General features: G+C 64.6%; 1 protein-coding gene across 3 annotated transcripts; it reads right to left on the reverse strand.

Annotated features, from left to right (window-relative positions):
• Positions 1-1,861: 1,861 nt before the first annotated feature.
• Positions 1,862-26,095, reverse strand: TMEM201 (transmembrane protein 201). Of its 3 annotated transcripts, none has more exons than XR_010837585.1 (12): positions 25,908-26,095; positions 19,236-19,356; positions 18,411-18,605; positions 17,033-17,209; positions 15,525-15,877; positions 14,846-15,049; positions 9,271-9,500; positions 6,962-7,033; positions 6,053-6,352; positions 5,106-5,243; positions 4,472-4,632; positions 3,847-4,359 (listed from the first exon to the last, which is right to left on the reverse strand). XR_010837585.1 is itself a non-coding variant. In XM_059052393.2 (11 exons), exons 1-11 carry the CDS (start codon positions 26,018-26,020, stop codon positions 3,836-3,838), a joined length of 2,001 nt encoding a protein of 666 aa, XP_058908376.1. In that variant the 5' UTR covers positions 26,021-26,095; the 3' UTR covers positions 1,862-3,835. The 3 variants fall into 3 exon arrangements, 1 of the variants encoding a protein (XP_058908376.1); XR_010837586.1 differs by having other exon boundaries at positions 3,870-3,933; XM_059052393.2 differs by lacking the exon at positions 4,472-4,632 and having other exon boundaries at positions 1,862-3,933.
• Positions 26,096-26,358: the final 263 nt, after the last annotated feature.

A 26,358-nucleotide genomic window follows, 5' to 3' on the forward strand; every position in this document is an offset into this window, starting at 1 on the left:
GTACAGAAGACGTACGTTCCTACAAGATGCTTACCGCTGTCCCAATTATAAAAGCAGGGAGAAACGATAAGCCTTCTAGATGCTCAGCGGTAAAAGGGAGGTAAAATTACCTGCTTGCGCTCACGGGGAAGGTGCCTTTAAGAGGGACGAGAGGGCTTCCCTGGTGGCGCAGTGGTTGAGAATCCGCCTGCCGATGCAGGAGACACGGGTTCGTGCCCTGGTCCGGGAAGATCCCACGTGCCGCGGAGCGACTGAGCCCGTGAGCCATGGCCGCTGAGCCTGTGCATCCGGAGCCTGTGCTCCGCAACGGGAGAGGCCACAACAGTGAGAGGCCCGCATACCGCAAAAAAAAAAAAAAAAAAAAAAAAAAAAAAATAAGAGGGACGAGAAATCACACTTGATATGGGACTAGGGCCCATGATGGTGTAAAGTGAGTAATAAAGGGACAAAATGTTGTGGACGGAGAGGATCCCATTTTCGTAAAAGAAAAAAAAAAAAGAAGAAGAAGAAGATATGTATGTAGAAAAAAAGGGTAGATGCCGATATTTTAACTGTGGGATTATGAGTCGTTTTCTTTTTTTTTTTGCTCACTTGTACTTCTAGATTTTCTACAATAAACGCATTTCCCTTTTATAAGAAAACAACAGGACTTCCTGGGTGGTCCGGTGGTTAAGAATCCACCTTCCAACGCGGGGGAACACGGGTTTTGATCTCTGGTCGGAGAACTAAGATCCCACGTGCCACGGGGCAACTAAGCCCGCACGCCGCAACTACTGAGCCTGCACGCCACAACTAGAGAGAAGCCCGCGTGGCACAACGAAGAGCCCGCGCGCCGCAACGGAAGATCCCGCGTGCCGCAACTAAGACCCAATGCAGCCAAATAAATAAATATTTAAAAAAAGAAAAGAAAAAACAACAACAACAGATGACATTAGTAAGATCACAACAGACACGCCTAAAGGAAGAAATCCCTCACAGGGACAACTGTGGTTGAGCCTCCCCGCGGCCCCCTCAGCTGGGTTTCCTCTTCCCAGCACAGGGCTGGCTGGGAGCCCCAAGCAAGGGGGCCCGCGTGACCTTTAAGGGGGCCTCTGGTTCTTCCTGGGCAGGCACCTCGCAGGCTCAACGCAGGAGAGGGCTCCTAAGAAGTGGGGAGCCTCCGGGGACATCACATCACACCCCTGAGGTCAGTGAACTCAGGGTGTTTGTGGCTCCACCTGCAGGCAGCTTGGCCCCGCTGCCCCAGAAAGGTCGGCTGTGACCTGCGTGCGGTCGGAGTGAGAGCAGCCCAGCCCCGTGCCTTCCCACCTGGCCCGCCGGCCTCAGGGAGCCAAGCACCCACCACCCACCCTCCCCGTGGGTGCTGGGCCCGAATGAGGCCCTCTGCATCGTGTGGTGCTTTAATTGTCCCCAGCTCAACCCTGGATGGTGGGCTTGTTACTTCACAGCGTCAAAATGAAGCCCATAAAAAATGCAGACTCTGCAGTCACCAGGCAGCCTGGGCCCAGAACTTGTGTCCGGCCGCCTAGGACGCCGGCTCGCTGCTCGGGATGGAATCTCGCAAAGAGGCGGCTAAGCCCCTGCTCACGCTGTTTGCCCGGAGCCTCCCGTCCCCGCTCAGGAGACTCCGGTTCAGCCTCCCGCCGCCCAGGCCCGCCCAGGCCGATAACGTCCCGTTCACACCCTTCGGTCCTTCTGGGGGACACTGCCATTCAGCACCCACCACCCAGGGCTCTGTATCCAAGAAACAAGCGAGTGAAATCACTTCCGCTGCAGCCTGGGCTCCCCCGCCGCTGCCCCGGCCCCCGGTCCAAGGCCTGGGCTGCCCAAGCCGAGAGAATAAAGACGAGACAGGCCGAGGTGTAGTTCAAAGGTTGGTTATCTTTTTTGGTTTTCTTTTGTTTTGCTTTTGTAAAGAAAAATAAGGTTGTGTTTCTTGTTTGACAGAAAACATAAGTCGGCCCCCTCCCCGCCCAGCCTCTCCCCTGCCCCCGGGGGGCGCTGGGACCACCGGGCCCGGGCAGGAGGGGCCAGGCTGGCCCAGGCGCGAGAGGAGGGGGACTGGGCACTCGCTCAGGGCTTCCTCAAGAGCCAGAGAGGAAGGGCATTGGGGAATGGAATTTGGCTTGGTTAGGCAAACGGTAAAATTAAACAACTCGACGCCCACGCCCACGGTACGAATGGGGGCCGAGGGGCACCACCTCCGAGTTGGAACCATCTCTGGCAGCTGGAGTCTGGGACGTGGCGTGGCCCCTGGCCCCCAACCCCCCTCGTTCTGGGGTGAGGGGCAGGGCCGCAAACAGTAGCTCTCGGGAGTGGGGGGACGTCAGAGCAACCTCCTTCCCCACATGGTACAAAAAAAAAAATTACTAAAAAAGCACCCAAAGCTTAATAAAACTAAACCTCCCTGGCAGGGAGAACTGGGGGCATCCTGCTTACCAGCAGAATGCCTTACCTGGCAAAAATGTGTAGAAAAATAAAATTAAACTTTATCCCTGAATGACAGAGTGAAGGCCCTTCCCCTGCCCTCATGACCCTCCCCTCGACGTCTCAGAATTCACAGAGGCTGCCGCCTCCTCCTGAAGTGGCACGGACGCGCGCACTGACACACGCACGAGTGCGCACGCACGCACACACACACACACACACACACACACACACACACACACACACACACACACAGCCCCGCACCTGTGTCCAGGGCCCAGGGCAGCGGGACGGGGATACTGACACGCACAGGCAGTCTCTCATTCCTCACGGCATCTTGAGGGTCCCTGTGCCAGACCGAGACCCATCCTTCCTCTTCGCGGGGGCAGGATGGGACCCCAGCACGAGGGCAGGTGCAGGCGGCAGACCTGCAGTATCGGTCGGAAGGGCGGTGGCAGGACCGAGGGGCGTGGGGTAGGAAGCGGGCCAGCCACAGGGGCCTGGAGACAGAGGTCACGCTGAGCCCACCGTGACGCCGGTACGCTGAGGGCGGGCCTGAGGGTCCAGTCTCATCAGAGACCTGCAGGCTGAGGGGTCAGACGAGGCCCCTGTGGACAGCGCACGAGGGAGGGGCCTGGAAACGGGGCAGGGTGGGCCCCGGGTAGTGCTCTCACGGTTGCAGGGCTGGTGCCTGGGAAGGTCACCAGAGGTAATAAAATGGGGGCGCAAGCAGGGAGAAGTGAGTCTGGGGGGTGGTGCTTACACTAGTCCAGCTGGGCCCCCGAGACCCAGGAGCTCTGAGGGGCCCCGGGCAGGAAACTCACCTGCCCAGCCAGGAGAGCCAGAGGGAAGGCCTAGCCTACAGCCCACAGCCCACAGGGAGGGGCAGGACACCGGCAAAAGGTGGTTCGTCCTCCACCCGACTGGAGCCCTCCCTTCCCCCCTCCCCCAGGGAGCCCGAGGCGGCCCACGGGACAGAGGAGCGCAGTCCGAAGATGTCATCACAGCCCGCGGGGGCGGGGTCAGGGCCAGCTCCCGATCCTGTCACAGCAGTCGAGGCTTTCCTGCCAGGCGGGGCTGGATGGTGGGGAGGGACCCCAGGGTCCCGCAGCCCCTCGGGGAGCCCTGGCTTCAGGATCAGAGCGTCAGCACCAAACACACAACTGATGTCAGCCAAGGAGGTGGGCGGGGAGGGCTGTGACCCCCAAGCCCATGCCCAGCGCCGCAGTCTGTTAGGTGGGGAGAAGGCTCCCGGGAACAAGACTCCCTCTGGCGAGCTCAGGGGCCCCGGAGAAAAGGGCGGAGGCGGCAGCCCCTCGAGGAGGCCTGAGGCCGGCAGCGGTGGCAGCGGCATGCACCTGGACGCACCCTTCGAGACTCTGGGTGCCGGGAGGCTGCGGACGGCGGGTCAGCGCAGGCTCTGGTACAGGTAGGCCGAGGTGAAGAGGGCGTTGACGGTCAAGCTCACGGCCAGGAGGCCCCGGATCAGGGAGGGGCCTAAACGACCTTCCAGAGAGAAAACGAGAGACCTGTGAGCGAGCGCTGAGGGGCTCGGGCCCCGCCCCCAGGGAGGCGCGCCTGGGCTGAGACCCCGCCCCCAGGGGAGGTGCTCCTGGGCTGAGGCCCCGCCCCAGTTCAGAGGCCTCCCCATCTGAAAAGACCCGGGAACGGGGAACGGGAACGTGGGGTCACCTGGTTGAATTCTGACTCCTGTTTTCTTTCGGCTGTGCCCCGCAGCTTGTGGGATCTTACTTCTCTGACCAGGTATTGAAGCCGGGCCCTCAGCAGTGAAAGCGGAGTGCTAACCACTGGTCCACCGGGGGATTCCCAAGTCCTGACTCCTTGAAGATGCCTCTCTTCCTGACCCTGTGCCACCAGGCAGGTACCGGGCTAGGGTGGTACACACCCGCGCCTTGCCGTGGGGTACACCGGCTTTACAGACAGGGCAGGATGAGTGCCCTGCCCGGGCCTCAAAGGCCACAAGCTGCTGACTGGGGTCCCCCACCCCACGTTGGTGCTGCTGGGTCACATCCCAGACCCCCACCTGATTTGGGAGCAGCACCCGTTTCCAGTCAGCTCAAAACGATCATTCCAGGAGAATCCTCTGTCAACATACATGTCTCCCACACGTCTGGGGGGAGTACCAGGAGCCGGCTGCTGGGCTTTACACTGAACTGGGATTTGATGTCACCGCCCGCCCCCATCCTGCAAGCAGAGGAGCCAGGATCTGAACCCAGGCAACTCAGTGCCCTGCGCAGCCTGCAGCCTCTGCACTGGCCCCCAGGGCGCCCACGCTGACATCCTCCTGGGGGACTTTCTCCAAAGGTCAAAAAGTGTTCTGTATCTGCTCTGTCCAATCAAGCAGCCACAGGCCACACGCGGCACTGGAGCACGTGCAATGTGGCTGGTGCAGCTAAGCAAGTAGACGTTTATTGTTGTTCCATTTTAGTTGTTAGATGTAAAGAGCCACCTGTGGCCAGAGGCTCCTGTAAGAGCGCAGACGCAGACCCTAATCTGAGTGGGGATGCTGTCACAGGCAGGGTCCAGGAGGCCTCGGGTGGGCCGTCTCACCCTCTTCTGTCGCCCAAGGGCCCTCGGACAGCTCTCAGGGGGTGGCTGCAGACCCGCGGAGCCCGCGCTCCCCTGCCCCCCTCCCGCACGTCCCATGGGGCGCGGACCTCGCCAGGGGGCGGCCTCCTCCGCGCAGCCCCTGGTGGTGGTGTCCACCACACAGGAGGAGGACTGGGACGAGTCATCCTCTTTCTTGATGGAGCGGCTGCTGCAGGTGCTGCCTCTCTCCGGCGCTGACTTCACGTCTGCAGGGAGAAGGGGCGTTTCAGTGGGGGCTCACGGCTCACCCCCAGGGACAGACGTGGGGCAGCTCCACCTCCAATCCCAGGATGGTCCTTGGACGTGGCCGGCCGGCCGGCCAGCCCTGCTGCTCCCAACTCGCTCGGCCCGCCCCGGGCAGTGGGAGGCCAGGTCCTCATTCAGGTCCTGTCTGCGTAGCTGCCGTGAAGGGAGCTGGTTTTGGATCAGGAGCAGCAAACCCAGACACCGCCAGGCGGTGGAAGACGACGGCCACAGGCGAGGCTACAGAGGGGGCAGGTCGGCGGGGCAGGGAGTCGCAGAGGCTGGGGCGTGGGACCTCAGCCTGCCCTCCCACCTGTCTGGCCCAGCGTGGCCAGATCCTCTGATATCATACGAGACACAGGAGATCCACACATTCATGTGAAAGTCCTCGATTATAAAGGCTGAGGCCTAATCTAAAAAAATTCTAAAATGCTCTGCAGAAGAAAAACTTCATTTGAGCACAACAAAAACATCTGCAACCAGATGCAGCCTGTGCATTTCTGATCCATCCCAAGGAACAGAGGAGCCTCGAAGTCAATTGCAAAAGAAGAAAATAAAATCAGCCAAAAGGGCAACGTCCTGGAGGGTTCAAGGTCACCAGAAGCCAGGCCAGGGATGTCTGGACTTGGGAGAGTGGCCACACAGTCAGAGAAGAGCCAGGACAGGCCCCATGTGACCTCCTGACGGTGTCCCCACCGCTGCACACCGACCAGAGGCCTCCCACGGCCCGCTGGGCTCTCCTGCCTCCGAGAGGGCGGTCAGAGGGCCGTACCCATGGTGTGCTTCGTGTCCCGCGCCGGCTGCCTCTGTGGGATGGGGGGTGGCTCGACGGTGAAGAGGCTGCCGTTGCGGGGCGAGTGTTCGTCGGAGCTGCTGGGAGTGTTAGGGGCCTCCCCGGGGGGCGACGGGAACAGCAGCAGCTTCTGCCCCTTCAGGTTGAGCCGGGCGGGGCTGATGAGGGGCCTGCGGTGGCGCAGACAGCCAGAGCTGGAGGCCACTGAGCCGGCCACGGAGGGTGCTGGGGAAGGGACCGGGGAGGAGGGGCAGCTCCCCGACAGCAGAGAGAAGTAATCTGGAGGGCGGGAGGGCGACAGAAACAAAGAGGACAATATGGCGTCAATGTCTGCTCCGGTTGCAGGAGCAGCTTTGATCCTGGTGCTTTTTCCTGTATCGACCCAGGGAGAAAGGCAAGGGAGGAGGGGCCTGCACCCCACCAGGCACCCAAGAGAGGGGAGAGGATCACGGAGCCTCAGCCATGCGCCCTCTGCCCCCTTCCCCCCGACTTCTATCCGAAGCCCCCTGATTCCTCCCTCAGCTGAGAGCAAGGCCTGGGGAGAAACCAACCCTGGAGACCTGAGGTCAGCGACCCTGAGCCCTGCTGACGCCGGCCCCCCAAGTGCCGCCTCCATCCGTCACCACTGTAAAGACGACAGTATCATAGCTGATCCCAGAAACTCTCACGCCCATTTCACAGAAGAGGAAACTGAGGCGCAGGGGCGTGAAGCACTTGCCCAGGGCTGCACAGCTGGGAGGCACAGGGCTGGGGGCCCATCTGACCCCAAAGCTCACGCTTAATGCGGCTGCTGTCCCGCCCTGCACACGCTCTGGAAACGCCGGCCCACACGCTGCCCCGCCTGAGGCGGCTTCCCGGTCACTCCTCTTGGCATTCTGTCCTCCTCACCTGAAACCGGAACCTCTCTGGATCGGGACATCTGAGATGGTGGGCGGCTCCCACTGAACAGATACCCTGAGTCTGGAGAGGAAAGAGAAAGGCAACACAGGTCCCTGCGGAGACAGGGCCCCGGCTCCAGCACCGCCCCCCCCCCCGCCGCCACCTCACACGGCTGCTCTGCCAAGGCCGTCACCCGTGTGGAGCTTTCACGAGGGCATGTTCCCAGCTTGCAGATGAGGAGACCGAAACCCACAGCAGGCCGCACGGGAGGCCGCACCCCGGTTCCTGACCTGCGCCTGCCTTCTTTGCTTCAGCCGTTTGGAGCCCTGCCCTGCTCCACTAACCTGTCGCCTGGCCACCTGCGCTGGGCCTCGGTGCGCAGAGCCCGCTGCCCCTTCCTCAGCCAAGTGCACCCCAAGGGCAGGGGCTCCATCTCATGAGCCCCTTGGTCCCCCAAGTGCCCCGCTGACAGCCGAGCGTGAAAAAATCCGGCGGCCTCCATGCGCCCGCATGGGGGCGGGCTGCTGCTCCACTGCCCGAAGGGCTCTGCGGGGTCCGCTGGCCACAGGGCCCCGCCTGCCCCTTCCACCCGCCGGTCCGGGGACACAGACCCAGGTCAACCCCCAAGTGACTGTGTGAGGATGGCCACGTGGCCCAAGCACAGCCGGAATCCTTTCAGGAACTGGGGGGGGGGGGTGCTTCCTGCTGGGGGTGAGCTGGAGGGACGCAGGGCTGAGGCCTGCAGCGAGAGGAGCAGAGGCAAGTAGAGCAGAGAGAGAGAGAGAGAGAGAGAGAGAGAGAGACGGGAAGATGGACCCTGGCCCTGCGCCTGCGCCCGGGACCGCCAGGGCCTCCTGACACCCGAGCCGAGGACCCGCCCCAGCAATGGAGACTCTGGGATCCCACCCTGAGATGAGCCTGCGTTCCACAGAACTGCTCTGCCACCCTCGGGGCAGGGGGCCTCCTGAGCCCCTGCCTCGGGCCTCCCAGGGCACCCGGGAGGCTGCCTGTTGACACAGTGTGTGCAGGGCCCACCCCCGCGCTGTCCTGCAGAGGCTCGGGAGCTTGGGTCCCTGCCCCACGCTGGAGGCGTGGAGGCCTGGCGGGCTCCTGGTGGGGAGCTCCAGGGAACGCTCTTCTGGGGAAGGGCCCAGCTTCCGGGCCCCCCAGGTCCCTGGGTCCAGGGCATTCCGTGTTCGCTCTGCTCCCCTCCCCCCACTCCAGCTGCTGTTCACGGAGGGCCCGCAGAGGCCCCGTCCATCAGCCCCGGGGCCTGGGCTGGGACTTGCCGGCCACGGGCTCAGGAACTCTGCTGAAGAGCCATTTCCAGGGGAGGGCAGGCAGCGGCCACCCTCCGCCAGCAACACGGCTCACGTTTGGTGACACAGAAGTCCCCGGAGTCCAGGACTCCGTACCACTCGGGGCTCTCGCCCCTTCAAGCCTAGCCCGAAGGCCTCAAACACTACCCACCGCTCAGCTCACGCGCTGTGCCCGGCGAGCCGTGTCTCCTGCAGCGCGGCCCACCCGCTACCCACGAGGACGCTGGACCGCACACAGCAGATGCTGGGCGAGTCCCGGAGGGAAACAGGTCCAGAGGGGTGTCGGACTGGAGGGGGAGCCCCCTGCTTGCGGGAGCTGCTCAGGGGCTTAAGAGGGACACTGCACGTCAGCAAGCCCGGCTTAACCGAGATGCCGCCCACCTTCCTAGAGGCTGGATCCTGCCGCAGAGCCCCGCAGCCCCAGGCCGCACCCCGAGGGGGAAGCAAACCCCGTGGGCACCGGGTGGCCTCCTCAAGTGAGGAGGGTCGTCACGGAAGACCCCGCTGGGGAAGGGGACGGATGAGACAAAGCCTCCGTGACAGGGGCCCGGTGCTGGTCACACCGGGGCTCCGTAAATGCCGCAGACCTGAACCGAATCCCTGCTCTCTGGACCACACAGAAAGGCCGGGGGCAAATTTCCCAGGCCCCAGTGTCTCAGAACAACGGTAAGAATGGTGATAAAAGACAAAACCCCACGGGCGGAGACACGGACCCACCGGATGCCTAAGCGCTTTAAATACACCACCCGGTTTAACCCTCACGGCCACCCACAGGGTGGGTGGGTCCCGCTACTGGCCTCCATTTGTTTTGAGGGCAACCGAGGCTCAGCGTGGTTAAGGCCCTTGGCTAAGGCAGCCAGCGAGTGGACACAGCAGGGTCTGAAGCCAGTTCCGCCCGTCTCTACAGCAGAAGCACCACCCACCTCGGGCTCAGCCAGAGTCCCCGAGCCCAGCTGCCCCCAGCCCCGCGCTGCCCGCCACTGCCCGAGCGCCACTTACCTGCTCGCGTCAGAGAGGGGATGGTTCCCAGCGAGAGGGCCCGGCTGAGGCGGCCGGGCAGCGAGGAGGGCGAGGCCCGGCGGGGAGACCGGAACAGCTGCTGGTTAAGTGGCAGGAAGCCGGGCGGGGCAGGCGTGAACAGAGCCGGCGAGGGGCCTGCGATGCTCGGGCAGGGGACGGCCAGGCTGGGGCCGGCGGGGAAGAGGCCGGCACAGTCTCCCGGGAAGTACCTGCGAGAGAGAGCCCGGCGGGCACGGGAGAGGGGAGCGGGTCAGCCCCGGGGGCCCCCGGAGCGGCCTCCGCACGGGGGGCCCCCTCCCCTCCCACGGTGCGAGGTGGGGCACGAGTCGGGGTCCCAGAGGAGGCGTGTGTTAGTTGCAGCAGAAAAGCAGTCCGACCACATTCACGCCATTAGGAGCGGGTGGCTGGGAGGTGCCAGCGTGACCCACCCCTCCCGGCATGCCCCCTCCGATCCCCCTCAGCCCCACAGCAAACTAGGTCCACTACGAGTCTCGGCATTAAAGTGACACTGTCGCCCTCGCCAGCCTCACGCCAGCTCTTCACCTCGAAGCGAAAACGCCCAGCCCTGCGCCGGCCGCTCAATCGGGCCGACGGCCTTGGGCTCCTCCGCGCCACTTCCCGCTTGGTGCCCAGAGCCTCCTGGCAGCGGCCGAGCTCGGGGAGCCCCTGCTCCCCGGGGCCCGACCCTGGGAGTCCTGCCGCTGCCCTCTGGTCTCAGACACTCCTCGAAAGCCCCTGGAAGAGCGGGGCGGAAGGCAGCCAAGCTTGGGAAATCGCCGGGAAGAGGCTCTGGCCGGACACCAACGCGAACTTAGAAAGACCCGTAACGATCGCAAGGCTGCCCGAAAGACGGAAGGTGACAGTGTCTCTTTAACTCGAGAATGGTACAGATCACACAACAGGACCCGGTGGCCCCAAGCCAGAATGTCAACCATGCTTCTGATTAAGGCAACCGATTACAGAGGGGGAGGGACGGAGGCAGTTAATACGTGATTAGTCCGCCCGTCTGGACGGAGCTGCGGGAGGTCCAGCCTTACCTCGGTCCCCAAGGGACAACTGAGCCCATGGATAATGTGCCGACGGATGGGCAGGCTGGCTCAGTCCCTGGAGCAGAGCCGGGGGGCCGCCTAAGGTGCCCACCCCGTGCCCACCACGACCTTGAGCTCGGGGCACCACTGATCTCCAAGCTCCACTCCACTCATTTCCCTATTTTTCATCCCTGCCCCTCTCTTTCAACAAGTTTTGTGAGGAAAGCGTGGGGTCAGCTGATGCCCTCCTGGAGAATCGCGTGACCTCCTTAAAGCCTTCCAAAGCACCAGGAAGCCACCCCACCTGGACTTCAGAACCAAAGCCGGGGCCCAGTGTTTGGGGGACACGGGGAAATCAAGGCAGGAGCTCATCAAGCAAATCTACAGCGGAGTCTGGGCCACCCGGCTGGCCCCAGGCTGGACGCGCCTGCATTCCACCCGCTGACCCATCCTGCCTGAGCCTGTCTGACCCCGACACCTCCTTTCCCCCAGAACGCCCGCGGAAGGTTCTGACTCTAAACACAAGACACGATTTCGTGCTGTCATTTCAGAATGACACAGCGTTTGGCAGGATGGAGAACCTTGAGGAGGGGCCCAAGGTGGGGGGCACTCGGCACTCGCCAAGGGCAGTGACGGTGCGCCGGGACCGCTGGCCAACTTGCTCCAATCACGCACGGAGCCCCGCCCCCTGCTGGGGCCGGCACCTCCCGGAGGACCCCGTGTGCCCCGTGCAGCAGCAGCCTGATGAGGGCAGGGCACGTGGGCCACGGGGGCGGGCACGCCCAGGCCCCTCCAGCGGGTGGCAGACGCGACTGCCCGCACTGGGCTCCCCGTGCCGCCCCACCGGGCAGCCCACAGGCCAGGCCGGGCCGCGAGTCAGCCGAGGGCCGCCTGCAGTAATCGGCAAGTAAGGGGAGAGGGTCCAAGCCGGGCCGCAGGTGTCAGAGGCGGCCGGCCGGGCCCGGGAGAAGCTGGGTCTTGTCAGCTCTTTCCTACTCCTCCCAGATCCCGCTCACACCTGGGGCTGCCCCAGAGCTTCTAACCTGGGTCTCTCATCCACCTGGCACAGGCGCTTTCCCAATCTCTGACGCTACTAAAAACGGTGGCGCCGAGGGGGAGGCGGTTCTGCGGTCTGACCCTCTCGCTGGGACACGCGGTGGCACCGCTCAGCTGGCAGATCCTTGTGAGGCGCCGAGCGTGAGCCCTTGTCCTGGCTCCGCAGAGGACAGGCCCCAGGAGGCCCCCGTCAAAGGGGCCCCGTCTCCGCCAGGCTCCCGAGCGCTGCACAGGGACCGACGCTTCCTCTGGCGGGGCCCACCCAGACTGCCTGCGCCTTCAAATCCCATCTCAGAGAGGCCCCGGCCCGGATCCAAGTCTGTGTGCCCGCCGGGACGCAGGGGCTCCGGGGGGGGGCGGGCGGCTGGCTGCACTGCCTCCCATCTGACACTGAGCGGGACCTTTGATTTTCCAAGCCAACCCCAGGCCAGGCCGGGAACAAGAGGAGAGAGAGGACTACACCTTAAGCAGCAGTTTATGGAGACGGGGAAAGTACGAGCCAGCAGGGCACCCGAGGACGGTGGGCCCTGAGCCGCTCGGTGCCACGCTGCCAGCTCCCAGACCTGACTCTGGTGGGCACCCCCGTCCCCCGAAGCCCCCGCCCCCGGCACAGAAGCCTCTGAAGGAACGTGAAAGAAAAAAACCAGAAAAGACGTGGTGCCTGGCGCCCACCGGTCAAAGCAGGGCCCCGGAGGCATTTATTGAAAATACAGCAGCAAAAACACTACATCTATGGCCGGGAGTTGCGGTTACAGTAATTAAGAGGATCACGAGACATTCATCCACGTCTACACAAGAGAGGACGGGACACTCGGTGACAGCTGCAGGCAGCGGGACACGGGCCCCTCCCGGCGGGCTCCCGGGCAAGCCTGACGAGTGAGCCTGCTCGGCCTGGGCCGGGGACCCCAGAGCCGGAGGGAGGAGACGGCCCCTGGATCCCAGATGGTCTGACTGTCGTCCCCAGCGGAGGGGGGAGGGGCCCCCGGGAGGGCCGACACATCCCGGTAACAAGCCACGATCCCAGGGGTGCCCGCACCTCCTCAGCTGTCGCCAGTAATGCCGGAAGGTGCTGCAATATGCTCTATGTAATGAAACTTTGAGGGACAGGCGGGTGATTTTAGAACATCACACCAAACACTAAAGAGGCCAGGAAGCCTTCCTCGATGAGCTCCATCTCAGTGACACGAAGGTGTCTTTCCGTCCCCACTAGAGGGCAGGAGTGACATGTGCTCGGCAGGCTCCTGGCCAGCAAGAGAGCCGGTGAGGGTTGTTATAAATAATTTAACTTAAATACACACATACGCACAGATGTCCTGCTTCTACTCGACACCAAGAAAAACAGTAATTAGCATCGCGCCGCCAGTTTCCTTGAGAACGGGCGATTCCAGGGGGCAGGGCGCGCACAGCCAACAGACACGGGCTCCCCGCTGGTGCCCACCGCCCCTTCTCCCCGAGGCCGCCGGCCGGGCCGAGGGCCAGCCAGCCACGCCTCCTCGGCCTCGTCGGTGCTCTTCCGCCTCACGCGCCACCCAGAGCAAGCCGAGCCCGGCTCCCCCCACCCGGACGCCTCGCAGCCCGAGAGCCCGAGGACGGCGGGGCCTGGGCGTGACTCCTGCTCCCCGGGGCCCTGCGAGGGGCCTGAGCCCGGCACACTCTGCCTGCCCCTCAGGCTCAGCCAGCTGACGGCCCTTTCCTGAGTGTGACCTGCACACGCGTGCGATCCGCTCCTGCCTTCCCCGGGCTCCCGTGGGTACGGCGGCGGGGTTGGTGCGCTTGGGGCCACACCCGGAGGGGGCTCGTGCCTGCGGCGAGGAGCAGCAGGATCCAGGGCCCTGGAGGGGCGCACGGCCTTGGTCCAGCCTCCTGCCACGGCCCCGGGAGGGCAGCCCCCAGGCTGGGAACTGCTGCCCAACGTGGACGGCACGTCAGCCTCCAGAGCACATCCAGGCCGAGGTCGGCACTCAGGGGCCCTGGAGAGGGGTCCAGCTCCCCCTCCACAGGCGGTCAACAGGCTGGCACAGCAGGGCCTGGCCCAGCGAGAGCGAGGCTGGAGCCCCGTGGGGTCTGCAGCTGCCCTACAGGGAAGTGGGAGGCAGGAGCTGTGGTGCCCTCCCTGAGGGGCTCTAGGGACCAGCAGGAGGGCAGTGACGGGCCAGAGAGGGACAAGGTGACAATGACCTGGCGTCGTGGGCCTGCGTGTCCCTTGGGCTCCTTACCCCATGCGAACCTTGGGCAGTTGGAACTCTTCCCAGGCGTCATACCGGAGGAAGGGGGTGAGAGGAGGAAACTGGGGACACCCCTGGCATGGGGGGAAGGGAACAGGGCCAACCAGAGCAGTTCAGGTCCTGCGCTGCCTGCCAGTCAGGGCGGCCTTGGCCCAGGAAGCCTGAACCCCAGACCCGGCCCGCCAGTGGAGGGCTTGGCCATAAAGGCTGGGGTCCTGCCTTTCAAGGGCAGAGCCAGGGGCCTCCCAGGAGAGTGGGAAGGGCGTGTGTGCCCAGGTTCTGCCTATCTGGCTCACAGTGGTGACCAAGACAGAGGAGTAAAGGAGAGGGTATGTAGACCTCAGACCTCCCCCCAGCCTGGGCCAATTCCCACCACGGCCTGGCTGTCAAGATACCTGCTGACCACAGGAGAGGCAGGATTTCCTCCTGTCCACCTTGAGAAAGGCCTCACCCCACACACTCATGGTCAAGGCCTGTCTGGGCCTAAAAACTGCACTCTCCATTCCTGGGGAAGGAGGCTGAGGGATAACAGGGTCTCAGAGCAGGGAACCCAGGGGACAGCCTGTCTCCTCCTGGTTTCACCGGCTCCACGGGACTTACGGGGCAACGGGTAGGACCAAAGGGACAGACCAGAGAAGTGACGGTGGGACGAGGTAGGGGGCTCCGCTCTGGCCCCGGCTCAGCAGCACCTGCCCATGCCAAGCAGCCCGAGGGGTCAGGCCATGCGGCCAGGGCCCAGCCTGCAGCCACCATCACCAACCCATGTCAGGGGGCCCAGAGACGGGGCAAGGTGAGAGGAGAAGCAGGCAGCAGGCCTGCAACCCTCTTCCCGTGGTGTCAGAGCCAGGAAAAGGGCCGTGGCCAGCGTGGGGTGCCTGGAGCTGCCAGCGGGAAGCCAAGGGTCCGAGGCAGGCAGCATGGGTGCTGCCCGTGTTCCAGGCTCGGGACAGTGAGGGCGTCTTTGGCCAGAGAGGTGGTGGCAGTGAGCAGCTAGAGAGCACTCGCGGGGGTGGGGGCCTGGGCTGGGGAATGGCCTGGTGGGGCCAGAAAGGAAAGGGGGGCAGGCCTGACTCCTCGGGGAAGTGAAGGGGCTGGGCCAGGACCGGGGGCCCTAGGCTGGGCGGGGGCGGAAGTGAGGCAGGTAAGAAAGATGCAAGACAGAGGGGCCCTGTCTGCGCTGCGGGCAAAGCCCTGGGCCTGTCCGTCCGTCTGTCCTCCCCCCGCAGTCACTGCTGCTTCTCTGACCTTCGGGGCCGGAACCTCCGCGGGCCCGTCGCCTTCCTCGTGGCCACGGCTGCGGTGAAGCCCACCAGGCAGCACAGGGACGTGGTGCTGAACTTGAGCGTGTCCAGCCAGCTGGGCGAGGCCGCCTGCAGGTACTGCTCGGCCAGGTGCAGCGCCAGCAGCAGGGCCCACAGGCCGGCGGAGAAGGCGTCGATCCTCCGGAGCCTGCGGGGAGAGCGGGGGTGAGGGCCGGCGAGGCGGGATGAGATGACCCCTCCCGCTCCCGCCACCTCAGCCACCCCCAGCCCCGCTCCGAGGACGGACGGAACGCAGGGCCACGAGGAGAGCGGGGGCCTCTGAATGCCGCTTCCAACGGTTACAGGCTGCACGACTCTGAGTCAGGGTTTCTCTGAGCCTCAGTGTTCTAGTCTGTACGATGGGGCTAAGAAACCTCCCTCAGAGTCACCGGGAGAGGATGTGGACACCGTTCGGTACAGGGTCTGCAACCGCACAGGGAAGCAGAGCGGAGGCCCAAGGGCGCCCACTCGAGCCTCCAGCAGCCCGTTACCCGACTCTGCAGATGAGGAGCCTGAGGCGGAGCAGCGAGGCGGTGTGGCCCCAGTGGCCCCTCAGAGCCCCTCCCCTCCAGCCTGGAGCCTTCCTCTCCCGCTGTGCCCCGCCCCGCCTGCCCCCCACGCACCTGATGCGGCCGGCCAGCAGCATGGCCAGCAGGCAGGCGAGCAGGCCCAGCCCCACGACGCCCATCTGGTGGCTCTGCCCGAAGGCCCAGGCCTCGTGCAGCTTCTCTGCCGCGTGCTTGGGCAGCAGGCCCAGCAGCTGCCGCCAGCCCTCGGCCCCAGGGGCTGTGCTGTTGTCAGGCGGGGCCGAGCCATTGCTACCAGGTGGCAGGGCCGGGGTCAGGGGCGCCCCCGGGGCAAAGGGGTTGCTGGTGCCATATAGCGCGGTGGTCAGCAGGAAGGCGCAGGCCAGGAAGGCGAGGGCTCGGAGCACGATGACCTGGAGCGGGGCCTTCACCACGGACGAGCAGAAGCTCTGAGGGAGGGAGGGAGGGAGGGACTGGTCAGCGAGAGGGACAGAGCCACCGACATCCGTCCTGGGGCCCACTCTGTGCGCGGGGGTCTGGCCAGGGGCCCACCTGCTGACGAACCCTCCAGTTCCTGATGATCAGAGACGCCCTAAATTCTCACACACTCTTGGCTCTGTTTCTGGTTCACCACTGGCTCCCATTAATCTGTCCCATTTCTGGGCCGTCACCCCACTGCGGGCTCCTGTGTGGGGAAGAACTGTGCTGCCACGTTCTCTACAGAAAGCCTTTTGACGTGATGGTGACCTCTTCTTTCAAGTACGTTTTTTTCAATCGTTTTCAAATCCTCATGAAAACTCCCTGCTGCGGCTTTAACTAGAACCGTGGTAAGTATACAGGTAACTCCGGCCAAGGTTAAGTTTAGAAACACAGCAGTAAGTTCCTCAGTCTGGGAACACGGTGGAGGGGAGGAAAGCAAGGCTCAGAGCCTCCCGCTGTGCAAATGGGTGTGTGGCTGGCGCGTGGCCGTGTGGTCGGGGGCCTGGCTGCAGACCGGAAACCACACACCAACCAGTCAGCGAGAGGGCCACAAACAGCAGGGCACCTCTGGGGACCCCGGGGGTGGGGTGGGAGTTTCTTTGGGGAGGATGGTTTTTACTTCTAAACCCGCTCGCTACTTACATCACATTTTTTAAAGCCAGGACATCCCAGCGTCTGAGTACAGTGATAAAAATTAACAATGGTTTTAGCCAGCCAGTCCTGGGCTCGAATCCTGGTGACACCACACACCAGGTACGTGGCCCTCTGCAAGTGACTTAACCTCCCCAAGTCTGGTTTCCATGGCGCCCTGGAGAGCACCCGCCACGAAGGCGCTGGGAGGAACCCACACAGGTGTTGGTTGGGAGGTGCCCAGGCTCAGCAGGGCGGCTCAGAAACCCCGTCGCACATGCAAATAACAAACGTTCTCCTTAGGACCCCTGCTCCGCTCCGTGTCTGGGGACAGGTTGGGATGTGGCCCCACGGGACGGCTGCTGCCCCTGGGAAAAAGGCCTCAGCTCTGCAGAGCTGCCCCCCCAGTCGCCGGCCCAGCCCTCTGGGAAGGGGCTTCCCGTGCAGACTCAAGGGCTGGGATGCGTGGAGAGCCCCACGGGCGCCCCTCGGACCTGCGAGTGGCTCTGGCCGGCCTCCCGGCGCCGGAACTGGTGGCTGAGCAGCAGGGCGCGCAGCTGGCGGTTCTGGTGCTTGATGTAGTGCTCCACGGCCGCCTGGCACGGCCGGCACAGCTTGTACGTCTGCTCCAGGTGGTGCCGGTACGCCTCGATCTCCTCATCGTATCTGCCCTGCGGAGGCGGACGGAGGCTCAGCGTCTCCAGGGGACGACAGTGTGCGAGCCGTCCGCAATCTGCACCTGCTTCCCCCGCCGCCCAGCAGGACAAATGGCCGGAATAAGGGCCGCCCAGAGGCCGGGACACAGCGGGGCCCTCAGGTGACAGCAGGCACTCCAGCCAGTCCCGTCGCTCCGAAGGACGCACCTTGAGGCCAGGTTGTGGGACGTGGCCCCTGCTTCAGGCCCTGCTCCCGGACTCCAGAGTGCCAGGCAGGCAGGTGAGCCACGGGGGAAGGTAACTCTGGGCCGACACCGCCTGGCCGCGGGCAGATGGACAACCCAGAGGTGGGGCTGCCTCCCCGCGTAAGCCCACTGGTCTAGAAGACACTGGGGAGCCCCTGGCCGGGCCAGGGCCCTAGCGGAAACCAAAGGGCCTTTACGTTTCAGGGACAGCCCGGGAGGCCCAAGTCCCACCCCTCCTCCCCCAAGAGATGCAGCAACACACCCCTCCCTCCCTGCTTCCAGGCGAGGGCGGGAGGGTTATCAGTTTGGTCCCTTGCTGGGACTGAACGTGCCAGAAGAGGTGCCCTGGCTGCCTCATCGCACATGCCTGCCTTTCTCTCTGCAGCCGCCCTGCGTCTCCCCTCCCAGCCCCAGCTCACCTCCATTTCCCTCCCTACCCCACTCCCAGGCTGGGCCTTGGCAAAGTCAGCGTCTCTGGGCTTCAGCTGGGACTTGCTGCTGAGGTCACGGAACCCCCAGACTGGGCGAGGTGACATCAGCTAGATGACAAGGCTGCCGGGCTCCACGGTGGACCCGGGGGAGGCAAAGCTAGAACACCAGGCCTCTCGGCAGCACCTGCCTCCCCTCCTCTCCCACCAACTCCAGAGCAAACTGCCCGCCATCCAGTGGCTAAGACTGACGCAGAGGGACACGGACAGGATGGTCCAACGGGGCCCCAAGCTGGAGCCCAAGGACCCTACCTCCCCCTACCGGGGGCAAAGCCCTCTGGACTGGCAGGAGCTGGGCTTCCCACGATGCTCCCGGGCTTGGGGCCCCCAGAGCAGTGACGCGAGACAGGAAGAGCGAGAAGCGAGTGGCGGCTGAGATGGACTAGATCACACACGCGGAACCCAGGGCCGGCATGGGGCTGGGGTGAGGAGGGGCCTCCCCTCCACTGCTCTAAGCCCCCGCCCCTCCCACACCCCGCTCACCTCATCGCGCGGCGAGAAGGCGGCCAGCTGCTTGATCTTGGTGGTCTGGTGGTGGCTGCACCGCCGGCACAGCAGCACCTGGCTGCTCACCCACTGCGGGGGCTGCATGGGGGCCCGGGGGCCGGGCGCGCCGCTCACCACGTGGTTCAGGTGCTCCAGGTACTGGGCGGGGATCGGCTTGTTGTAGTCGCCGTTCTGCCGGGGGGGAGGACCTGAGTCAGGGGGAGCCCCTCCCTACCTCCCCACGGGCAAGAGCCTCCCCACGGGTTCGGGCCAGGCGCCGGACGGGGGGCCCGCATGCCGACACGCCACGGAAGTGGATCGCTAACACTCCCTTGCTTTACGTGCAACACAGAAGCTCTTCTTCCAAAAAAACTTCATGGGAACCCCCAACACAGGTGATACGCTGAGGGTGCAGCCTGGAGCCCGCCCCTGGCCCACACCCCCACCTGGTGTCCCTCCTCAGGACCCAACAGGGGCTGGCACAGGGCTCGGCAAACTCTGGCGATGGGCTGGCTGCCCACGTCTGTGAATAAAGCTTTCCTGGGCTTTATTCACAGCCACATGCACTCCACGTGTCTGTGGAGGCTCTGCAGTGCCGAGCCGTCGCAAGAGACCGTGTGGCCTGCAGAGCCTGAACTCCTCACTGCCCGGCCCGCAGAGGGCCTGCTGACCCCGGCCTGGTGCAAGGCGGAGACTGGGCTTCGGAGCCAGAGAGATCTGGGTCCGAACCCAAACCCGCCAGTTTCAGAGCTGTGACTCTGCACAAGTCACCCCAGCTCCCCGAGCCTGTCTGCCCCCCCAAAGGAGGGCCAGGGCCCGCACCTCCTGGAAGCCGTTGTACTGCTCGCAGTGGGGGCAGTCCCAGCAGTTGCGGTTCCCATAGGGCACCACCGTGTCCTGGTTGCAGAACCAGCAGTTGACGACGGTGTGTGTCGGCTTCATCCTGTGGACGAGCAGAGGGGAATCAGAGGGAAGGCCTCGCAGCCGCGCGACGGGAGACCAGGGAGAGCACGCGGGAAGCGGGGTGGGGACCCCGAGCTGGAGACGCACCAGGAACCCGGGGCCAGCCAGGCCACGGGGCCGACAGGGACCAGGCTCTAGGACCACCCCCCCTCCCCGCCAGGCCCGCAGACCGGGGCCTGTTCCCAGGATGCGGAAACGGTGCTCCCTGGGGAGTTTCCAGATGGAAGGCACCTCCTGGGCTTCACAGCAGCCCCCAGGAGAGCGAGGGCCAAGGAGGCCAAGGGGTGGGGACTGAGGAAGGCGCTCAGCCTGGGGCCACCCCTCCCCGGCAGGGGGACAGGACAGGCTGGCCACAGTGGCCCTTGCCGGCCACACGCGTGCTGACAGGTGGGGTGCGCGGCATAGCCCCGGCCCAGACACCGACGGATCTGTGCCCGAGGGCCCTCCATCCGTCTCCCTGGCTGTTGGGGGTGTGTGTGTCAAGGGGGGTTGGGGAATGGACATGGCAACTACCAAGCAAACCCCTCCAGTCCCAAGAATCTAAAACACTGTGGGCGACAGGTGGCAGCTGCTTGAGCCCTGGGGTCCTGGCCTGGCCGCTCCTGTCTCCCTACTCACCCCCAGAGTCCACCTCCAGCTCTGGGGGCGCCGCCTGGGCCTCTGCTGGGACGGGCAGCCATACCACACACGGACACCCCTGCTGCCCACAGGACGGCACGGCCCCACGCTTCTGCGAGCCAGAGCCCCAGGCTCTGCCACCTTCTCCTCTCCCAGCCTCAACCCGCATCTGCAAAGCGGGAGCGATCACAGAACCAGGGCATCTGCGCGTTACAAGGACCCAATGACACAAGGCACGTAAAGGTGCTTCGCAACGCAGGGCGCTGGCTGGGTCGCCACCCTGTCCCCGGGACTGTCAGGGGCCTGGAAGCGAGGCTGGCCCCCCGGAGAGCAGAGCTGCTGCTTCTGACTCCGCTGACGCTTCCTGGCCTTGCCCTCCCACTGATCGTGGGCAGGTTACTAGAGCTCTGCAAGCCTCAGTCTTCTCACCTGTCGACCGGGGACAAGACATGTCAAGTGTGGGAAGTGCTTACGGTGCCCAGCTAAATACCCAATAAATGACAGTTTACATGGGGAGGGTCGGGGAGGGGAGGAGAACGCCCGGACAGAGACAAGGGCATGAAACCAGACCCTGCAGGGAAGGGTCCCAGGGCCCACAGAGGGCACCTGGCTCACCCCAAGCAGCTGCAGCTCCAGTTCAGGCCAAGAGGCCCTCAGAACGCACGACACGGGACCGCACGTCTTCAGCATCGCTGAACCAGAGGGCAGGGCCCCGAAACAGCAGCACTGGGCAGCGCGGCGTGTGGTCATGGTGTGGCCTTTGGGGAAAGTCATTTCTTTATCTGGCCAAGGGGGATAATGATAATCCCTGCCCCCAAAAGGCTGCTGAGGGGATCAAATGAGAGAATATAGGGAAGCGCTGAGCTGGGCAGGTGATCAGCGGAGGCATTTTGACAGCTTCACCGGGCTTCGGGCAAAGAGCAGTGGAAGGAGGCGGCTAGCAGTTCGGGAACCTGCTCCGCCGAGAAGCCGGCACTTGGCGATCCCGGGCAGTTAAGCACGTGGCTTTCTCTCTGTTAGTTTGTACCTGCGTTCCAGGCTGCTCCGTCAGAGCGCACAGTGGTGTGTCCAAAGGGGTGATGCGGCAGGCGGGAAAACCCCTCCCCTCGCCCCCAGGTCCTGCTGTCCTCACAACGCGCTCGTCTGCCCCCTTCACCCCAGAAGCCCACCGCACCACACCCCGCCTCTGGAAAGAAGCCAGCAGAAGGGCTGGCAGCCCACGAATAAGGAGAGACGGGAAGGGGATAAAGACAACTGGTGGCAGGCGAGCGGGAACTGAGGCTTTGGTCCAGGGGGCCAGGCACGGAGGCCCTCCTGCCCAGGAAGCCATCATTTCCACCCTGAACCTCCAGCTCTGTTGCTAGGGAAGGGAGCCTGGCCTGGAAGCGGGTGGCAGGAAGGGGAGGCTGGGGATGGGTCCTGCTCCCTGGGCCAGCGGCTCTGGCTCGGTAACCCCTGCCCAGGGCTGGCGGGGTGAGGGTCCTCTCTCGCGGACAGGGCAGCTGCCTGCCACCTTGGCCAGATGGGGTCCCCGCGCCAGGAAGCCACCTCCCACAGCCCCCGTGGGGTGAGCCCTGAAAGCGCGTGCAGGCCTGGGAGCGGCAGGCGGGCCAGCAAAGCCTCGGGGAGCTGGGCGTGAACGTCAGCGCCGCCACCGCCGCCGCCCGAAGTGGACGCGGTGACTCACATTCGCGGGCTGCGCTTGACGGCTGACCTCACAGCTCGTGCGTACTCTCCCCACAGCCACTGGGCGGTCCTGGCCTCCGGGCCCGCACCCACCTCTACCAGGCCCGACACGGGAGCCTTTGGGTCAGCCTATTCTGAGCCCGCTTAGCCGGGGTCCTGCTCAGGGAGGACCCTCCACCCTGCTCCCCTCCGAATCCCTCAACCCGCTTCCCCGGCCACCTCCATCCCCAGTGAGGCTCTGGGTCAAACCACTCTTCGTGGTGGACAAGACCTGAGGGGACAAGACAGAATGTCCCCGTGACACAGGCAGGAGCAAGTTAGATGGGTCCAGGCCAGGCCACCTCAGGTGGAAGGTTGGGCCCCAGAGGGTCTGGAAGGTGCTCACCCAGCTCCTGCTACCTGTGTGCTGAGCTCTCAGGCTCTACTGGGGTTGGAGGAGGCCTGAGGCAGCCAAGGGCAGGATGGGCCCCCGGGGGGGAGCCAGGGGCAGCTGCACGCTCTGGAACCATCCCTCCACAAGCCCCAAACCCACAACGGGGAAGAAGAAAAGATGAACACAGGCTCCTAACAATGGCGTCACCCCCTCAGCCCCAAACACGGACAGTGAGTTACAACAGAGCGCGTGCCCTGGCATCCCGCCGTGCCCTACAGGTCTGGTGGGAGCGGGGTTGTCAGTTCTAGCCCCCACCCCTGGCCCACCTCTCTGAGGGCTGCAGCTCCAGGCCCTCGGCCCAGGACCCTGCCAGGGGGCGGGCACCTGCTGTGAGCCCAGCACTGTGCCCCATGGAAGAGACAGTGCATGGGGCTCAGTCCCTGTTGGGGGGCGGGGGGTGCTCAGAATCTGGGGGAGGCCCGTGCGTCCACCAGTCTCCACCAGGCCCCGAGAAGTTAGTTCCCCGAGAGGGTCTGGCACACAGCCTGTGACCCTGGGCACCATGTGCCCGCCTGGCGGGGTCTGGAAGACGGTCTCTAAGAGTCAGGCTGGTTCCCTCGGGGACCGAGAGCTCAGCCTCCAGCAGGGCCCCAAGGGTATCCCAGGACAGGCCCACAGGCGAGGGCTCCTTGTCGGACCCCACACGGCTCCCCACTTGCTCCTCTATGCCCTGAGTGTCGTCCGATCCACCACGGAAGACCCGAGGGGCAGCCTCCTGGGCGGCGGGACAGCGGCACCAAATGTGCAACTCGGTGCCACCAGGACCCAGCGGGCCTCCAGGCGAATCACACTTAGGCCCACAGCAGCCGCCCTCGGTGGGCCACGCTGGTCCCTCAGCACAGCCCGCGCTGGCTGGGCACATGCTGGCTCGCGGGGAGGCAGAGACGAGCGAGGCTCTCCGCTCCTGACCCGGACACAAGGACGAGAAGGACGACCTCACAGGGCCGCTGGTGCCACAGGAGAGAGCCGACGAGTGGCGCATTTGCCGTCACCCTCAAGAGTGGGTTTGCTGGCCAGCAAGGCAACCGAGCAGGTGGCCCTCACGCAGACGGACTGCGGGCAAGGGGGGCACCACCCGGCATGCGTGCAGAGAGCAGGGTCCCCCCAGCCAGAGCGCACAGCACCAGGAGAGCCTGGCCGGAGGTGAGCGGGAACCAGGGACGCTGCACGCCGGGCCGAGGCTCTGCTCCTTTACCCGGGAGGCGGCATCCTCTCCGTCTCCAAACACCAGAAAGTGGACAATCCAATAACCACCCATGGGGGCCTCCAGAGGTCTTGAGTAGGGATGTGCTGGCAGGAGATGGACACGATGCCAAGCGGCAGAGCCTGGGGGTGGGAGTTTGTGTGGGTGGGGGCACAGGAAGCCACCAAGACTGCCTGGGTACAGGGCGCTCCAGCCTGGGGAAGTGTAACTGGGGCTTCCACCTGGCCTCCTATGGGAGCAGGGCGACAGCCAAGTTGCTCAGTGAGGACCCATGGCACGAGGCTTGGTTAGGAGCTGAAGAGCCAGTGAGGCAGGGCTCTGCCGTTTAGCAACTTGGTGTCGTAGGGCAGGAAGCCCAATCTCCCTGGGCCTCTGTTTCCTCATCTGTAGAATGGGGCCAACAGCAGCTCCTGCCCCCGCCAGCTCACAACACAGGGTCTGGTCAAGAGGACTCCGCGGGTGGGAAGCCAGGGTTGGCCCTGCCTGGGGCTCTGGGGACCGCAGCCCTTCAGAGAAGCGGGCTCTTCCTCCTGCTCCCCGGCCGATCCTCCGTCCGTCCAGGTCCCTCCATCTCTGTGCTGAGCCGCCAAACACCCAGCCAGCCAAGTCCATTTCCAGAAACAACTCTCCTCACATGCCCTCCCTAGGGTCATTCACAACCCACACTGTGGCCAAAGCCATTCCTCACGGTCACTGTTTCCCCCACAGAGGGAGAAGGGCTCAGCCTGGTCTTGCTTCTGAATCTGACAGTGGCTAATTTATGACCCCCAGACAAAAGCGAGCGCTCTGGTAAAATCTGAGAGCCTCCTGGGAAAGGGCTGGTCCTTCTCAACCAAAAGGTCCCAACGCCACACCACGACTCTGGTGTCACGCCACACTGGTACCCTCCTGGTTCCCCTCGAAGCAGCTCGCCCAACACTGCACCAAGGCCGCAGACCCCTGTCTCCGGGGGAGGGAAAGCTGTGGCTGGCAGCCCAGGTGGGGAGACGGGACCCCCAGGAACAGCCGCAGCACAAGACGGGAGCTTGAGGCACAGTGCGCAAACCCGGGGCGAATCCAGCCACACACACCAACACAAGTGAGAGCCGCAAAGCCTGGAGACAAGGCCTGGCCCAGGCAGGCTCTGATCCTTGGGCTGACATTCCCCGCCCCCGGTTAACTGGGGGGCAAACCGGGCTCTGGACACACCTCTGCTGCCGACACGCTCTGGGAATGGGAGCAACAGCAAAAGCAGCATGCACCTCTGCACCTCAGCTCCCTCGTGCGTAAGATGACTGGTTTGAACCAGCTGGTCTGGCAAGCCCCTCCAGCTTCCAAATTTGGGGCAGTAGCTGGGACACAGGGAGCTGTGCGCTGTCAGGGACCCCCTGAGGCCGCCCCCTCCTCAGCCTGCCAGTCTGGCTCATCCTGCACAGCTGATGTCCCTCCTACCCCTTCCTCCCCCGGGAAGCCTGTGACTCAGTCGCCCTCACTTCTTTTCCCCTTGGGTGAGAAGCAGTACACGGCGGTGGCTAAGGAAGAACAGACATGTCCTCCAGGTTCAAGTCCCAGCTCCCCCACTTGCCGCCAAGTGAACGTGGGCAAGTTCCTTCGCTTCTCCCACCTAAGAGCTGCGCTTCCACATCCCCTGCTGAAGCTACAAGCCCACCCATTCTGTCTCCAGAATGTTCTCACCACCCCACCTTTTTTCCCTATCCCCTGGGAAGGTGGATCAAGTGGGGAGACAGTGGGGCTGCCCCTGAGGTCCTCCTGAAGCAAGACGCTGTTAAGCTTTTTTCCCTGAGCTGTGCACAGGGGGGTCAGTAGGATCTCGGAGCCACGGTCGGGGGTGGGGAGCCGCCACTGAATCCGCTCGGCAGCCCAGCCCGGTTTAAACACCTCTGAAGTATGTCAGGCTTGCCTGCTCTTGGAGGCTGTGGAGCCCGGGGGTTAGGGATGCAGGCTCCAGGGTCAGGATGCTTCAGCTCACACCCTGACTCGTCTAATTAATAACAATTTATGTAGCTCTTTTGTCCCTCAGCTTCTCTAGACAGAGCAGGGGTTGTGACTCTGAAATGGGCTTACGTGAGATTAGAACAACGCCTGAGACAGCGTATGCGGCTCAGAAACCACCGGCTGGTGTTCACGCGACCCAACGTGCCCCTGAGGACCAGGGGTAGGGGCTCAAGACGGAAAGGTGCAAGGCCCGACCCCCGCTCAACGCTCCCGCAGTGTTTGAGGGTCCTGCAGACCCTGCGGCTTGGGCCAGCGCAGGTCTCCGCGAGGCAGGAAGTTCATACCTCAAGCGCTGGCTGTCCCCGCCAGCCCCACATTCCTGGGGTGCCCCAACCCACTCCTCAGCCGCTTCCCGACTGGGGATCCCCAGTCCGGTTTTCTTTCCGGGAGCGGGGCGTGCACGGTGGGTCTCGGCGCGGGGACACACGGGCCGGGCCCCACCGCCGCGCCGCGGCCTCTCCGCGAACGGACAGCGAGGCGCGGGCGGCCCCGGAGCCGGCGGGCTTGGGAGGACGGCGGGCGGCGGGCAGGGGCGGGGACGGGGGATAGGGCGCGGGCGTGATACTAGCCGGCCGCGTGGGCCGCGCGCACTCACCTCCGGGCGATCCGGTAGAGCAGCACGCCGGCGGCGGCGCACGCCGTGACTCCCAGGCCGCCGGCCAGGCCGGCCGTTGGGTAGCGGGCCAGCAGCGCGCTCATTCCCTCCATGGCTCCTGGCGCGGGCGATGGGCGGTGGGCGGCGGCAGGCGGCAGGCGGTAGGCGGCGGCGGTGGCGCTGGCGGCGGGGCCGAGGGCCGCGGGCGGGACGCGGAGCGGCGGCGCGCGCCTCCTCCCGCCGTGACCTTCGCCGCTTTGTAGCCGGCGCGGGCCCGCCCCCTGACTCGGCGCGCTCCCGCCGCGCAGCCAATCGGAGCGTGGGGCGAGCCCGGTGGGCGGGGCGCCGGCGGAAGTCTCCGTACCGGCCAGAGCGCGCCCTCCCGCGGCCGGAGTGGGGAGATGGCGCGGGGCCCGGCCAGATCCTTCTCCGCTCCCGTTTCGCTCGCCCG

Source organism: Kogia breviceps, chromosome 1 (genome assembly GCF_026419965.1).
Source record: "Kogia breviceps isolate mKogBre1 chromosome 1, mKogBre1 haplotype 1, whole genome shotgun sequence".
Taxonomy (NCBI): domain Eukaryota; kingdom Metazoa; phylum Chordata; class Mammalia; order Artiodactyla; family Physeteridae; genus Kogia; species Kogia breviceps.

Coding starts and splice junctions, on each gene's coding strand:
- TMEM201 (XM_059052393.2), bottom strand. CDS start 26,020: ATGGAGGGAATGAGCGCGCTGCTGGCCCGCTACCCAACGGCCGGCCTG. Junction 17,210..18,410: donor CCTTCTCGCCGCGCGATGAG/GTGAGCGGGGTG, acceptor CCGCCTCCGCAG/GGCAGATACGATGAGGAGAT. Junction 7,034..9,270: donor CCCCTCTCTGACGCGAGCAG/GTAAGTGGCGCT, acceptor TTTCCTCTCCAG/ACTCAGGGTATCTGTTCAGT.